The 17,713-nt window shown below is 38.7% G+C and overlaps 1 protein-coding gene across 2 annotated transcripts in view; it reads right to left on the bottom strand.

The window, feature by feature from the left end:
* Positions 1-723: 723 nt before the first annotated feature.
* Positions 724-17,713, bottom strand: part of apaf1 (apoptotic peptidase activating factor 1) — a 48,659-nt gene continuing 31,669 nt past the window's right edge. For both annotated transcript variants that reach the window (XM_011491172.4, XM_011491173.4), the window contains exon 27: positions 724-1,800. In XM_011491172.4, the coding sequence (XP_011489474.1) occupies positions 1,654-1,800 (147 nt within the window). In that variant the 3' untranslated portion in view covers positions 724-1,653. The remainder of the gene's footprint in view (positions 1,801-17,713) is intronic.

The following is a 17,713-nucleotide window of genomic DNA, read 5'->3' as shown; positions in this document are numbered from 1 at the left end:
AATTTAGACCCACTAAACAGCGCGCTGAACCTTTTTTCATTAATGATTTGTGATCTTCACTGGTGTCCATGGATTACATGAAATCTTTGTCCTTTGTCATGGTAGGAATAACACGTCAAAGTAGGGTGGGGTCATCTAAGATAGCACCAGGGATAAATAAGGGCGGAGGGGGGCTTTTGTTGTCACATTTAAATTGGCAAAAGTTTAGTCTTTATATTTTAAATATGCGATGTCTTGTGCCTTATAGTAGAACTCTGATATAAAGTGTTTTCATTCCTGATAATCACAGTGTTTGACGGTTATAAAAAGTTGTTTTCTTTCATTATACTAATTAACAATAATTCTACAATGAGTCTAATATTGTCCAAAAAACTCAATTCAAAGCAGTACATTTTTTAAATAAAATGGTGCAAAATTTGACAGGATTTTTTTTGTCCTTCAATAAAACTTCTGTTTGTATTTGAATATTAGGGCTTTCCCTAATTTCTCATCAGTTACAAACAAAAGTGATCCAGTGGTTTTTCAGTTTAAGTGTCATGTGTCAAGTGTCATGATGCTCAATAATGCAAGTAAATCCAACCAAAATTATTTTTAGAAACCAATTTTTTTCATTAAATTATAATTTGTTTTAGGGATATTAAATTAGTAAAATGGACAAGAATAACAGTCATTACAATAGTAATTATTATATAAATGTAGCAGATATTACACAATATATGAAAATAAATGACAGCAAATGTTTTATTCTGTATAAAACACATCTGTCGCACATCAAATACCAGTTTCAATAAATCCTGAGCAAATTTTACAGCACCGAGAGGAGAAAGTCAGCACCAAACAATGCCAGCTTTTGTTCACAGAAGTTCACGTCGATCGACTTTGTGCGGGTTTGACGGATTTCATCAGACATATAAATATGAATAAAAGTAGTGTAAGCCTCTCATCAAAGCCACATTTGTACAAAAGCTTCCTTGAAGAGTGGGACTCATAACGAGATTAGATAAAGCTCAGTAGTAAAACAACAAATGAATAAAGTAAAAAATATATATTCATATAAAAGTCGGACGCAGCGCTGGCAAGGCAGCTGATAAAGCACAAGTATAAACAGGATCATTCATTATACATCAAGACAACCTTCACCACTGAATTGGTTCAAAAGCAGAAATATTTTAGAAGTGCAGATAGTTTCACAGGCTTGAATAAAAAACATTTGTACTGTGAAACTTTAACTCTGTGTTTTTACACTGCATCAATAGATGCTGATGAGAGTCCCTAATTTACACAGTCATGCTGTTTAAAGCTACAGTTAAAAAAGGGCCGTTATAAGAAAGATTCAGCCCCAAATTCCAAAAAAAAAAGACACCACAGGTGATACAAACTTCAATACTTCTGAGGTGTAAATCAACTGCAGTTTGAAGTAAATGTATTGTCTTAATGTGCATTTTCTGTTTCTCCTGATGAGGAGGGATTGCTGTTTTTTCTGAATTCCTCTCCACTTTATTCTATTTCAAACTGAGAACATAAAAGCTACTTTTAAGCGTTAAGGTTTGCTTCATGCTTCACAGTTGGTCTACAAACAAAAACTGCAGTTTTGCTTTAGGGAGCCGATTCTGCCTCTGCACCCGGAGTGGAGGTCCGCTGGCAGCACGGTGGTCAAGGTACTCTCTGCAGGACGTAGAGGATGCCGATGCTGTCGACGGTGACGAAGGTGGAGAAGTCTGACGACACGTGGATCTTCCTCAGAGTGTTTCCCTTTGGGTAGAAGGTCTGCAGGGCGACCCCGTCCTTCACGTCCCACCACTATGTGGAAGACGACAAAGAAAAAAGATGTAGATACAAAGAGTGTGGAAAAATCCTTCTGAAATGCTTCTATGAATTCCTTTCTTTATTTTATGTAATAAATTAAACACCCTCTCAGAAGAATTTTGTGTTTTTAACATGTTTTTGTGTATATGAAGAAAATGAAGCTTAAAATGTAATTGCTGGTTAGTTATTTACTCAAATCGCTGTAAATTAGGAGCAGACGAAAATAAAGCTGTTTGAAAAAGAGCTTATTTTAAAGTCGAAAAAAATTACAGACTTACAAATTACAAATCTTTTTTTTTTTAAAATGATGATTCAGTCCATAACTGATCTTTAACTACAACTGATGAGCTATAGGCAGTGTTTTTTCCGCAGAGATTTCTGGAAACATTTCTTGGGCACTAGAATTGTAGATTCGAAAATTCGGAAGAGATGGCGAACGTGATATATAAGTGCACGAAGTAGTGTATAGTAGAGAAATTCAGACACAACCCTAGATTTGAATTAAACCAAAACCTTTTTAAAACAGATTTTTCTTCATTTCTAAATTGCAAAAGCTTCAAATAGGAAGTAAATGTGAAACTGTTTTTTTTCCAGTGAGGTGCAAAAAAACCCCCCCCAGAATTACAGCACACAGAGAGGTAAATGATGACGGCAGAGAGGACCGTGATGAATTTAATAGCACAATATTAAATACACACACACTCCCACACTATATCCCCATCAGCCGTCCTAAGTGATTCTGTTTAATCTCTGTTTAAAGCTGACATTTTCCGGTGAAGCTTCGTCTCTTTGGGATGAATCATCAAAGGCGCTTCAAGTCAATCATTTCTGCTTTGGCCTGAGCTGGTGAGCACATTAAACTTGAACAATATTTGAGGTGATAATGTCACATCAAAACCAGACACTGAAGCTCTTCCAGCCAAGTAAAAAGAGGACATAATTCATGCTAATATTGTGAAGCTTTGTGAGTTTGTTGTGAAGTTATCCCTGCCTTTTGTGTGTGTGTGTGTGTGTGTGTGTGTGGGTTTGGGAAAGCATTCGTTTCCTCTTCAGAGAGCCAGACAGCGTCAGCGGAGGTGGCATCAGCAGATGTTTGGCTTACACACTTTAAGGAGCTCATTTGAATATGTCCCAACTTGGCTCCAAAATACACGGTTTGTCTTCAGATTTGCTCTTTTTCAGTCTGATTCTGTGCATTTGCAGGTTCTTTGGCAAGGAGCAAGCCAGCCCCCACTTCCCGTCACTCATCAGTTTACATGCTCTCTTGCTAGCTTAGAGCCCCCTCACACCAACGAGCCAACATTAGCGATACAACAGAAATGGCGAGCATAATTGGAGTTATCCAGATGTGCAGTTTTAGGCCAGATGCCAGTTCAGACGAGGAAATGAAGACGTAGAAAAAACAACGGCAGTTGTATATTAGCGACATGTTCTCAACGTCGCTAATAAGCGCTTTTTTTAAAATGGCATTTTTTTTGTCTTCTCTTGACTTACATATCCCGTTTTCCGCTCTATTAGTTGCTCCGAAGAATAAGTTGCATAAAAAATACATAATAAAGAAGAAAAAAAATTTCACTGAAGTATAAGTCACACTTTTGGGAGAAAAGTGCTTCTGAACAATTCCACTTAACAGCGCTTCTTGTTACTGTTACACACCCCTATAGCGTCCTCCAGAGGCTGTTAGTGGTAAAATATTGAACATATGAGCCTACTTATTTATTTTCTTTATTTTAAATCATTTATAAGTTGCAGCCTTGGACAAACTATCCAGAAAACTATGACTTGCACTCCAAAAAAATACAGTATTCAGAAATGCAATTTTGAGTTTAATGGTATTAATATGTCGTAATATATCAGAAAACTGCCACAAGAACATGTTAAAAACACAAAAACACAATTTTTTCTGAAGTGGGTCTTCAATAAAAACGTAAAGATTGTCCCTTAAACTGCACAGTTTCCTTAAAGATTAAATAAATTCAATTTAATTTAATTTAAGTCATTTTTTTACGCAGGTTTTCTAAATATAAAATATAGCATGAAGTTGGTATAATAATACACAACTAAAATATGCAACAACAAATTTGTATCGCAGGATGAAAATGAAATTAAAATCTCAGTCACAGATGTGATACTCGCAGTGCAAAATTTCTATTGAAAATTTGGATTTTTTTGCACAGACTTGAGCAGCATATATGAAGACTGAAAAAAGTAAACAAAATCAATGTGGGATCAGTTCGGTCAGTGCAGGGATTTAACAAAGAAGACTCATAGAAAGAGAGACATTTGGGTGGGGGCTTTTCTACGGAAGATAAAATAAGTGCCAGATGTCAAAGCGCTGAGGGTTAAAAGACTGAAGCAGCCCTCAGATCACTGCTTCAAACTCGTTTTTTATATATATGTATGTGGAATAAAGCAGACTGAAGCACAAAAGAAGAAGAATAACAAGAGCTCAAGAACAGCTAGAGTGAAAGCTAAAGAAAACAAGAGCGTCAGACTAATTATAAAACTAGAGGGAAAACAAACCCTACGACAAGTAAAAAACCTTCCAAAGTTCAACTAAAAGAATAAACAGAGAAGAAAAGTAAATATTTAAAACAGTTGGCAGGGCATTTTTGTGAGCTGTAGTATAAAAGTGATGTTTATGTTTGTGCTTTTATTGTGAAAAGAAAAAGTATTAAATCATTTGCACACAGGGATGGCGTTACACTGTGAGTGTACGAAAATTTTACGAGCTCAAATTCGTCATTTTTGTTTTTAACTGGAGAAGAAAACTTCACCTGGGTGTAAGCTGATCCTGTTATAAAACAATGCGAACTGAACAACACGGACACATTCTTATTTGCAAAAAGTAAGAACATGATAAGCATTTATCATAACAACTGTCTGACAGTCTCTTCTGGGAATTGGCTGCTGTGTTTTTGCATGTAACACTGCACCTCTGTTGTGAGAACAGATGGCTGATCTGCTGATATCAACATCATAACAGTAGGACAATTGATTTATGGGAGTTGGTGATGCATGTAGATGCTTAATGACTATACGGTTTGTGAATTTCTGATTTGTTTTTGCAAAGTCTTTGGTCTGTAATGGCTGACATCCTGAAACTTTTGTTCTTTAAGGATGAGGCTGCTAGAGTCATCAAAAAGAAAAGTTACATTCCATTGGAGGAAAGAAAATGGGCTTCAGTTTTTACCAGTTTAAGCAAAAATGGAAGAAAATGCAAAAAAAAAGACATGGATTAAAAAAAGAAAGATACTGAGAGTGAATTGAAGCTAGTACTTACTTTACCACAGTAAAAAAAACAACTCTCAAAATATCCAACCGAATTAAAAAACTTTAACCAAACTGTGCGCACACTTTACTGAAATGTAGTGGTAAAGTTGCAGATTGCAAGAAATTTAACTAGTCTTGTACAGATGGGAAAACAGAAAAATCAAGCTTTCAAAAATATCTTTTATTCCCCCAAAAAAGATTCTTATGGAGAAAAAAGTTAAGTCTCACACGGTTTATTGCTTCAGCAGAAAACTCTGTGGCACCCTGGGTACTTCTTATCATGTTTGGAGCTTTACAGCTGCATCTAACTAAAGAGGATGGATAAAGCCACTGTTTTTTGTTTCATAAAAAGGTATTTTAAGTTTATAATGTAAAATAATAACATATAATAATCTGAAAATCGCATTTCTGAGTATTTCTTTATTCAAATTGTTGTGAATCAAGAGCAGGCAAAAAAATGCAGTTTGAAAAAGATTGTATTTGTGACACAGAAAACAAGCTCCCTGCTCTGCTCCATTCTGATGCATCCACTTGTAGACGACTACTTCAGTGTACGTCTTCATTTTCCTCGTCTGAGCTGGTATCTGGCTCAGAACTGTACGGCTGGATAGCTCCAACACTGCTCGCCATTTTTGTTCCACCAGTAATGTTAGGTCAGGGTTGTGAGGGGCTGTAAGCTAGTGGGAAAGTACATAAACAGAGTCCTCTGAGCAATGGGAAGGGGAAGAGGGGGTGGGGTTGCTCCCCGTCAACAGTCCTCTTCAAAACTCGGAGGTGAATTTTCTAATGAACTACTGCTGCTCTGCAGAAACTATGTCCTAGAAAATTATAGTTGTTTTTTTTTTTTTTTTTTTTTTTTTTTTTTTTTTTTTTAAACATTTTAGCTTAAAACAGAATAATCCTAGTTAAAGATTATGCTTTTAAATAGATCAAAAGATGATCAGAGTGGGACTTTAAAGACTTCATTCTGGAGAAATTACAGATCAGATTAAGTAAGTCAGTTAAAGAAAAAAATAAATTCTGTAAAATTTAAGTTAAAGCTTGAAAAAAAAAGAGATTATTAACATTACTTTGAATACAAATAGATTATTCTCCATGTGAGTGATTCGTTTTTATTATCATGCATTTCTTGTTATGCTGGGAGCTGCTACATTACTTAAATTAGCTGTGGGGATTCTTGCATTTAAATAAATGAGCTTTTCTAATCTAGCCACAGGGGTTGCAAGCCAGTTGCCTCTGTGCCGGTCCCAAGCCCGGATAAATAGAGAGGGTTGCGTCAGGAAGGGCATCCGGCGTAAAAATTGCCAAAATAACCATGCGAATCATCCACAACACTTTAAACATACCGGATCGGTCGAGGCCCGGGTTAACAACGACCGCCACCGATGCTGTTAACCTACAGGGTGTCGGTGGAAATTTGACTACTGTTGGTCGAAGAAAGAGGGGAGGCAGAAGGGTCCGTGGCCAGAGAGAGAAGGGAAAAGGCAGGAACATAGGTTTGAGAATAGGGACTCTTAACGTTGGCACAATGACAGGGAAAGGCAGAGAGCTGGCAGACATGATGGAGAGAAGGAAGGTAGATGTACTGTGTGTGCAGGAGACAAGGTGGAAGGGCAGCAAGGCACGTAGTATTGGAGGAGGATACAAACTGTTCTATCATGGTGTTGATAGGAAGAGAAACGGGGTAGGTGTGATTCTGAAGGGGGAGTTTGTAAACAGGGTTCTAGAGGTGAAAAGAGTCTCAGACAGGATGATGAGCCTAAAGTTAGAAATCGAAGGGGTGATGGTGAATGTAGTCAGTGGGTATGCGCCACAGGTTGGCTGTGAGTTAGAAGTGAAGGAGAGATTCTGGAGTGAGTTGGATGAGGTCATCGAGAGTATCCCCAGAGGAGAGAGAGTTGTTATTGGAGCAGACTTTAATGGCCATGTTGGTGAGGGCAACAGAGGTGATGAGGAGGTGATGGGCAGGTTTGGTGTGAAGGAAAGGAATCTGGAGGGACAGATGGTGGTGGACTTTGCGAAGAGGATGGAAATGGCTGTAGTCAACACTTACTTCCAGAAGAGAGAGGAACATAGAGTGACATACAGAAGTGGAGGTAGGAGTACTCAGGTGGACTACATCCTATGTAGACGAGGTCATTTGAGAGAGGTTAATGACTGCAAAGTGGTGGTAGGAGAGAGTGTAGCCAGACAGCACCGCATGGTGGTGTGTAAGATGACTCTGGAGGTCAGGAAGAAGAAGATAGGGAAAACAGAAAAGAAGACCAAGTGGTGGAAGCTACAGAATGAAGAAACTTGTGAGGAATTTAGGCAGAAGTTGAGGCAGGTCCTGGGTGGTCAGGATGAGCTTCCAGAGGACTGGGAAACTACAGCAGAGATTATCAGGGAAACAGGTAGGAAGGTGCTAGGTGTGTCATCTGGAAAGAGGAAAGACGGTAAAGAGACTTGGTGGTGGAATGAGGAAGTACAGGAATGCGTCCAGAGGAAGAGGTTGGCTAAAAGGAAGTGGGATGTAGAAAGGACTGAGGAAGGTAGACAGGAGTACAAGGAAGCGCAGCGTAGAGTGAAGAGAGAGGTGGCAAAGGCCAAACAGAAAGCTTACGATGAGCTATATGACAGGCTAGACACAAAGGAAGGAGAGAAGGACTTGTACAGGCTAGCCAGACAGAGAGACAGAGATGGGAAGGACGTGCAACAGATAAGGGTGATTAAGGACAGAGATGGAAAGGTGCCAACAACCCAAGAGAGTGTACAGAAAAGATGGAAGGAGTATTTTGAGGAGCTGATGAACGAGGAAAATGACAGGGAAAGAAGGGAGGAAGATGTGGTTGTTGTGGAGCAGGAAGTAGCAGAGATTGGAAAGGATGAGGTTAGGAAGGCTCTGAAAAGGATGAAGAGCGGAAAGGCCGTTGGTCCTGATGACGTACCTGTGGAGGTATGGAAGTGCTTAGGAGAGACAGGAGAGGAATTTCTAACGAGGTTGTTCAATAGGATTTTAGAGAGTGAGAAGATGCCTGAGGAATGGAGGAGAAGCGTTCTGGTTCCGATCTTTAAGAACAAGGGTGACATGCAGAACTGCAGCAACTATAGAGGAATAAAGTTGATGAGCCACACAATGAAGCTGTGGGAAAGAGTAGTGGAAGCCAGGCTTAGGAAGAAGGTGGAGATCTGTGAGCAGCAGTATGGTTTCATGCCCCGTAAGAGCACCACTGATGCCATTTTTGCTTTGAGAATGTTGATGGAAAAGTACAGAGATGGTCAGAAGGAGCTGCATTGTGTGTTCGTAGATTTAGAGAAGGCGTATGACAGGGTGCCGAGGGAGGAGCTGTGGTACTGTATGAGGTCGTCTGGAGTGGCAGAGAAGTATGTCAGAGTAGTTCAGGACATGTATGAGAGAAGTATGACGGTGGTGAGATGTGCTGTAGGTCAGACAGAGGAGTTCAAGGTGGAGGTGGGACTACACCAAGGATCAGCTTTGAGTCCTTTTTTGTTTGCTATGCTGATGGACAGGCTGACAGACGAGGTAAGACAGGAATCTCCCTGGACAATGATGTTTGCGGATGACATTGTAATTTGCAGTGAGAGTAGAGAGCAGGTGGAGGAACAGCTAGAGAGGTGGAGGTTTGCTCTGGAAAGAAGAGGCATGAAGGTCAGTCGTAGTAAGACAGAATACATGTGTCTGAACGAGAGGGATCAAGGTAGAAGCGTTAGGTTACAGGGGGCTGAGGTGAAGAAGGTGCAGGAGTTTAAGTACTTGGGGTCAACAGTTCAGTGTGATGGGGAGTGTGGAAAAGAGGTGAAGAGGCGAGTGCAGGCAGGTTGGAGCGGGTGGAGGAAAGTGTCAGGAGTGTTGTGTGACAGAAGAGTGCCAGCAAGACTCAAAGGAAAGGTGTACAAGACAGTGGTGAGACCAGCTCTGCTCTATGGGTTAGAGACGGTAGCAGTGAGACAGAGACAAGAGGCTGAGATGGAGGTAGCGGAGATGAAGATGCTGAGGTTCTCCTTAGGAGTGACCAGGTTAGACAGGATAAGGAACGAGTACATCAGAGGGACGGCTCATGTTGCCTGTGTTAGCGACAAAGTCAGAGAAGCCAGACTGAGATGGTTTGGACATGTTCAGAGGAGGGATAGTGGATATATTGGTAGAAGGATGTTGGAGATGGAGCTGCCTGGCAGGAGGGCAAGAGGACGGCCAAAGAGGAGATATATGGATGTCTTAACAGAGGACATGAAGTTGGCTAATGTTAGGGTAGAAGATGTCCATGATAGAGTGAGGTGGAAAAGGATGATTCGCTGTGGCGACCCCTGATGGGAAAAGCCGAAAGAGAAAGAAGAAGAAATAAATGAGCTTTTCTGATGTCTCTAAGCCATATAAAGCCCTATGGTGGGACTTCAACCTTGCTCAGGGGTTTCCTTTGCATGATGTGCTAACTGGGTGCTTCGGAACCAGTTTGGGGACTTGGGTAGCAAACCCTGTATATGCCTTCTGCATAATTGAAATGGATAGTGGCTGCGTCAGAATCAGTAACCATGCTTCATGTAGGCTAACACCACAGCAGCACTGTATGTCGTCCAGCAGTCCCTCCACATTTGCAGCGGGGAGCTAAATAGGTCTTTTTATCCCGAGTGCCTGAGGGAAAGTCAGCATCGCTTACATAACGGGGAAACCTGTCTTGTGTTGTTCTGCAGAACAATGCTCATGTGTGAGTGAGAGCACAGTTGGGTCTTCAGAATGGTGGAGGGAGGTGATTTGTCTTCTTCTTACATAAATAGCTCCTCTACCAAGTCCTGCGGGAGTAGGTACAGTTTCTACACTTTATAATATATTTTTTTGAACTCTAAAGAAACTTGTTGTAGATGGGGGGGAAAGAGGAAAAAATTCACTCTAGCTGGAATAGATTTGGTCATTTTCATTTTCGAATCCACCATTATTTCATCAAGTAAAAGTGAGATCTTTAGTCTGGCATTGGCACTGACCTTAGAGAGGAAACTGTGACTCTGAGGCTGAATTATTCATCTGAGGTTCCATGTGATGAAACACTGATGCTCACAGAAGGGCTTTTTACATTTTACTTCACACTCTTGTTCTCTCAATGCAACATTTCCAAACCAGACCTGTTTATGATTTAAAAAATTGGAAAAAAGTGATGATGTAGAAAACAGACGACACAGACCACCTCACAACAATGTTTCACTAAAAGTACAACAAACGTTAGATCCCCAAAAATGTATAAGAGGACCACAAAAAGAAAATCAACAAATATAAATTGGGATTTAAAATAAAGATGTAATAAATACTTATTATAAACACAACACTATATAGTAGGGGTGTAACGATTTATTTTAACAATGATTCATATCGTAATTTGTGGCTGTTGATACGATTCATAGTTGTTATTGGTTCATTTTGAAAGATCCAATACTCAGACCAAAATTGATCCAGAACATCGAAAAAATACCTGGTACTGCACAGTGCAGGTAACGTTTTCCAGGTTCTTCATTTTTCTTCAAGATAATCAAGTGTAAATTAAATATGTGTATAAGTAAACAAAAATTAATGGCAAATCCATTCACAGTTTAGTTTCATAAAGTTCAGCCCACTGTTGTTTTTCCATATCAAAATAACCTAAAGGGAATATTATAAGAACATTCTAACACACTGTATTGTCACATGTTTTTGATCAATTCTAAGTGTTTCCACACATGGACTGGAATGATGGCTTGATCATTTTTGGCTGCATTGCGTTTGTTGTCCGCTGTGATGACCTTGTTTTTTTTTATATTATAGTAAAATAAATCTACAGTACTTCAATCGAAATTGTAGTTTACAAAATCGATTATAATCAATTCATTTTATATTAAACGGTATAGGTCAATTTGATTAACAACCTGTTCATTGACCATGAGGGGCACAACAAAAACCTAACTTTTCTATTTATTTTTCTATATTTATGTTCAAAATATTATCCATTTTTGTTTGATGCAATACTATCAATTAAAAAAAAATAAGTCATTATTTAAACAACTGTTTCTTTCTCTGGGTTTGTGACTAATTTTAAAATTTGTTGTTAAAACCAAAATAAACATCCAATTTCTATTCAAATTTTCCGTTTCAGAAAAGACGCCCATCAGTGTTAAACCAGAGGAAACGCTGACTGTATGATGGATAGTGTGCAAGTAAAATAAAGAGAATAATTACTATGCATGGATAGTAAAAAACCTTAATGAAGAGGAGGATGTATAACTACAGGACAGAAAGCTTAGGCAACTACAATACAGTACGGGGAGGGGGGACGCTATTTTTTAAATGATTTTAAATGTTCTAAAACTACCCATATTTAGGATTATAGAAAAATGGTGATTCCAGACAGAGATCATCAATTATACAGTGAGAAAAAAATTTACTTTGGTAAAAAAAATCTGATTTTTCCTTAAATATAAAAGATGAAAATGATTATGTCGCCTCATTATATTTATATGAAAACACCAAAAAAAAAGGTAAAAGCCTTGGAGACAAATCCAAAAACGTGACAAATGCTAAATAGGACAAATATAAAAAGAAAAGTTTCTGTAAAAGATCTTTAAACTCAATTGTACTCCATTTTCTCCTGATTGATCTACAATTCAATCTCTATGCCTACTTCATCTCAGTCTATACCACAAAGATGATTAACCCCGGCTTAGCGAGGGAAAGAAAAGCCGGATAAATATTTCACCAGTTTGTATTTGTTCCCCAAGGCCCGACAAAAGAACTGAATTCAAGCCATTTTTTAAGTTCTCAGCACTCCTTCAAACTTCTTAAATGTTGCTTTCTCCCATGCAGAAACAAATGCCAAACTCATGGAGTCATGGGGGGGACAGGAACATCTGGCTGCATCACGGCCTCGTGAGGCTGCTAAACGGGCATTTTTGTAATTTCTGCAGCATGAAGACACACTTCCAGAAGCTGCTTTGCATTTTGAGGAGTGTGTGCAGGTATTTTTAGAGGCAGGTCTGCTTCTGTGTTAGAACAACGCAGCAGGACGGCTCATTTCTGGAACAGTGGGATGGAGAAAACGCTCTGAACAAAATCAAAACCCACAACGCTGCCCGAGCAAACGCAGCGGCCAGTTGAACACGGGCTTCATCACATACCTGCCATGTCTAAAAATAGCTACCAACAAAATGTGCCATTTCCAATTTCTGGACAAATGTTGAAGAAGAAACAGGGAGGAATTAAAGAAAAAGCCACAGGAAGCAGCCAACATGTGGTTCCTTCAGCACCCCAGATGGCTTTCATTTTAGAGGCTGCAGAGCTCAAAAGAAGCCCAATCCTCAAGTGCTAAGCAGAGATAAAATAAACCTCAAGAAGAAACTGGAACCTTGCTGTTACAGAGTCTTCAAAGTTTTTTCTTTTTTTAAAAGAAGCCCACAATAGAGCTGCCATGTTGGCTGACACTAAAGCTATTAATAAATATGTGAAGTGGATTAATAGACTCCTAACAAGCAGAAATAACAAAACAAAAACATAAATGTTGACTCATAATGAGCATATTTAGACAAGAAAATATGGAAACAGCCACTGTGTTGCGATGCAGCTCCTCAGACATGCTGATTAATTTGAAAAGTTTAGAACACGCCCACTCAGAGTTTAACACTCCAGCTTTTCCAATGAATGTGATATGTGTGCCGTATACGCAATATAAAAGTTATACATGCGAAAAAAGCCAGTTAAGCGTACGTGAAACGTAAACGATCGTTGAAAGCCACAAATTTGCATATACATCTTGCAAAAATCACTCACAACTGAGTAAGATTGACATAATATTGCATGTAAACTATGTAAAATACGTGTAAACCGCGTAATTCTCAATCGACCCACAATTTTGAACTCAAAGTTAAATACACATCAACACCCATCGGCCGCAACCCTAGACATCTTCACAAATCGCCGAATAACGAACACAAGAAAAACACTTCTGAATTACGTACATCACATGTATCACGCAAGATCGAAATGTCATACATGGAAAATGTGCAAAATGTACCGAGTGGCTGTGTGACATGGCCTTTAGGTTAGGGTTGTGAGGGGCTGTAAGCATGCGGGAGAGCAGGTGATGGTAAGGGTGCTGGGGTTGTTCAGTGCCACAACTCATAGGTGAATTTTTAATAAACTACTGCTGCTCTGCAGAAGCTGTCCAAGGAAAAGACTGCTTTTTTTTTTATTGGCTAAAAACAGCAGAATCAAAATTAACGGGAACACTTTGAAAATGGATCAATTGATGATCGGAGTGGGTCTTTAAGTTTAAAGTATTATATAGTAATTTCTAATGCTTTTCAGCTCAATAGTCATATCAGGACTGGTGATCAAAGCCCCCTTTTCTGGACAGAAACAAAAAAAACAAAAGTAGTCATTGCAATAAAAACTCAAATCTTTGGATAAATCCTTCCATATTAAAGCTAAATTTATTCAAAATTACCTTTGCCACACATGATTATGCTGTTAAACTTATTATTTAGCTAATGAAACTATATTTTTGTATTTGCCTTTTTATGAAGTGAAAGTCTTATAGAATTATTAGATGCCTGTAAAAAGCAGAAACTTTATTATACTATAAACTGTCAGTAACTGTTGTTGCTTTTTTCCTTTACTCTTATTTTAAATTAAGTTATTAGGTTATTAACTCAACCCATAGTCTATTTTATATTTTATTTGTCATACAATTAATATTTATAGACTACAAAACAGATTTTTGGGTTTCTTTCATTGAGCTAAAAGTAAACCACAATTCCATCTACAATAATTGAGGTACATAGCACTTTTTTTGGAATAAACAGCCCACAAAGCTGCACGTTTATGCAGTCAGATTTGTAGGTTTGTAAATAATTCTGAAAAATATTGAAGCAACTATCTGTGGTACAACCGGATTCAAGTTTTCTGGATATAGAAAGAAATATGTACCCATGGTCCCGTTTATTCTATTATTTTTGAAGGTTTAGGTGTTTCTAAAGCCTTTACAAAACGTCTACAGGAAAGATTAGCTCCACCTTCATTTCCTTTAGTCCTTTTGGACCATCCATCACTTTGAGGCTGACTTGAGTGATGACTGGCTGTGACAGTTCCCCCGTTTAAAATGTCTCACAAAGATGCACTTAAGAGATGGGCCACATGACACCACCTTTGAAGGCGAGGGTCACCAAAGGAGACCAAAGACAAACATGGCATGAGGAAGAACTATAAAAGTGAAGGTGTGAAACAGCTGGAGGAAATCACAGGAGACACTGGAGTTTGGGGAACTAAAAACAAAAAAAAAAAAGAACGAGAGGAGGGTGCAAGAAAAAGAGATAACGTGAAATTGTGTTTTTCTTCCAAATCAATTCTCTCCTTTTCATCACAGACTGATCTCTTAGGAGATGTCTGACAACAGTGAAGGCAGAGAGGAGCAGTCGTCTTAACACGCCCATCCATCTGGGCAAACAGAGAGGACGGGTATGTGCCACAAACATGTGAATGAACGCACAACATGTACCACTGAAACTACTAAATAATACTACAAAACAAAAGATCTGCATGGTCTTTCTTTACAGAATTAATTTAAAAAGATACAGATCAAAAATCAATATAGTACTGGAAGTAACAGCAGTTGAAAATCACAGATAGGATTTTTGTAAAAAGGTATAAAATCCGTCGGAAGTTAATAATTGTTTTTTGGCTAACTTTGTTTCTCTTCCTGTTTTGCTCTCTAACGTCTTTGTCTTTTTCTGTACATTTGATGCGAACAAAAAGACGTCCAACTACAGGTTTTGCTTCTACGGAGGCAGGTCAATTACAACTGAGTGAAGGTGAACCATGGCGAAAGACGTGTACAGTGTGCACAAAAACATGTGACAGGAAACCATACATACCCCTAGAATTGATTGAATTGTAAAAAAAAAATATTCGTACATTCATATAATAATATTAATATATAATATTCAACTTCCCCAAGAAGGATTCTGAAAATTGAGACTTGAAATCAACAAGTGATGCAGTACATTTGTGTGAAACAAACGTGGATAGATCAAATAAGATTATTTTTCTTGCAAGACAGAAAATGAGGCTTTTTTTTCTTCCTAAAACAAGTTTCTTTTTACTTTCTTAAGATTTTGTTTTTTGCAATGATAATAAGCTCCTCACAACAAAAATGTTTTATTTTGCAGCTCCAATACTGCAAAACAATTCCTCAAGCTCAAAATACTACAGTAAAGAAAGTCAAAATATGGCCATATCAGTGAAATATCAGGAGGTCCCTCAGCTCTCACAACACCTCAACACTCTTCACCTCAAAATGAGATCATCATGTGTCTGCTTTTACAGACAGCTATTTCTGGGCTTTTTTTCTTTTTGTTTTGTTTGCAACATGACGGTGTGAATTATTCTGGGGGTTTGAGCGGGAAAGTGTGTTTGTGCAGGCAGGAGGAGGCGTTTCACACCTGCCGCCTCCCTCTTGGCCGTCGACACAGTGACGGATTGTCTCCATGTCGTCTGGAGAGTCTGTGTTCGTGCGTCCACCACGGGGAGGTGCGAGAAACATGCATCAGGAGACAGAGGCGGGGGGGAGAAATGATGAGGGTCAGTGTTCGATGCCCGTCTCAGAGGACCGGACCACACTGTCGCACTGCTCTGATGTACCCACACACACAAACAAACAGATTTTTGGGAAGGTTTTTAAACAGAAATATATATATATATATATTTAATTTTTTAGTGTCCTTTCTTGCGATTAAAAGAAAAACATGACCAATAAGGAGAATAAGACGTGTTTAATTAAACACTCGACACCGGTACCTTTTTCACAGCAGGGAATTAGACAAGCACATACCCCCACGCAATGGCCTGCTGCTTTTAATTACACTAACACAATCAAGCCAACCATAAAGAGAAGAAGGGACTCGTAAAATACAGAGTGAGAACCAGGAAGGCAGAGACGAATAAAAAAAACAGCTTGAGAGATGATTAAAGCGGGAGCGCTGACAGTTAAAAAATAATCAGGACAAACAAGAAAACATCAACGATTCCACACATGAAGCCAAAACGAGAGAGGAGCTCCTGACGCTACAGGCTTCATGTTGCATCATATCAACTCCACATCTGAGCAAGAGACCCCCCCCTCCCCCCCCCCCACGCTTGTGACCAATAGACCAATAATAACATCATTCTGCTTAGCAGCAGCGCAGGAGAGCTGTGGTGATCCGAGAAGAGAAAAACGTGTCTCAGACGTAACTGTCTTCCAAAAACAACAGAGAAAACTGCTGGACACCAATTTATAAAACGATATCATGAAAAATTAACAGGAAGAACCAGAATCATTCAAAAATAACGTTTCAGAAAAGTACAATAAGAATTTTCTTCTCGTTGATCAATTAGATCATAATGTATGAAATGTTCCTGAATGTACATCGTCAAGTCCTTCCTAAACCAGAAAAACCAAAAAGAAAACAAAAACAAAATGCTGAGACATTAGAAAGTTAAAATGTAACTTTAGTTTGGATACTTGCACAAGAAAAGCTTGAAAAACTAACAATTGTATCTCCAGTTACTCCCAGTGAACATTTCTGCTTCAGTCGAAAACTCCTGAGAAAAGTCACAACAATACATGTATTTCATAACTTACCACTGAGATGCACAATTTACTCGCCTTTACTTAATTAAACAATAAAAATGTCAATTTTTACGCATAACGAGAACAAATATTTGGTTTTTAAAGACCCTGATCGTCATTTGAGGTATTTTAAAAGCATTCCCAGTGGTATTATATTTTTAACCAAAATAAAAATAAAAAAGTTGTTTTCAAGGATGAAACTTTCTGCAGAGCGGCAGCAATGTTTGCAGACTCCTAGCTTAGCCTCATGAGGCAAGCCCACCCCCCTGTTTATCCACCTGCAACTGAGAGCTCAGAGCAGAAAAATCCCACAAAAACATGATTTTCATCTGAGTGGGTCTGTGAAACAAGATTTGAAACCAGAACATAATACAGACTACACTGGACAGCCAAAGTTTGACTAGTTCTTGGGCTTCAATCACCAATTGTTGTCATACCAAATAGCCTGTTTAAGTTGAGACACAACAAAAAGCCTGGTATGTGGGCACGATTCTGCACTAATTTTTAACTGTAAGCTTGTAAAAAAGATTTTTCCCCCCAAAAAGTCAAGCAAAGCAAGATTGCAATTTGTAGATTTTAGGAGTGTAAAGCAAGGACCGAAAATGATTTATTTTTTGCTCCAAATTACGGCTACATGTACGTTTCCTGAGCTCTATCACTCCATACTCATCCCTTTCTCCAAGCTAAGCAGTTATTTAAAGCTGTTATGGTATCCAGGCCAAACTCCAATATCAGTGAACATCTATGAGCCACACGCACATCTTAGTCAATCCCTCTGATCCCCCATAATGAAAATCTCTTCCGTACAGCAGCTGAGGATAAATGCAAATCAAACAGCCGTATGAGGACATTCTGACGGCAGCCAAATGTTCACGCCAAGATCGAGAGGAAAAAAAAATTCTTATTAAAGATCACATTTTCTATTCTTTTTATTTGTCAAACATCCAACTATAGACGTGAAAACTGAGGTATAATAAGAAAATGTAAAATGTCAACGCTCTACTTTTGTTTGT

This window comes from Oryzias latipes, chromosome 23 (assembly GCF_053564925.1).
Source record: "Oryzias latipes strain Hd-rR chromosome 23, Olatipes_Hd-rR_3.1".
Lineage (NCBI taxonomy): Eukaryota > Metazoa > Chordata > Actinopteri > Beloniformes > Adrianichthyidae > Oryzias > Oryzias latipes.
This window is presented reverse-complemented; position numbering and strand designations above follow the sequence as displayed.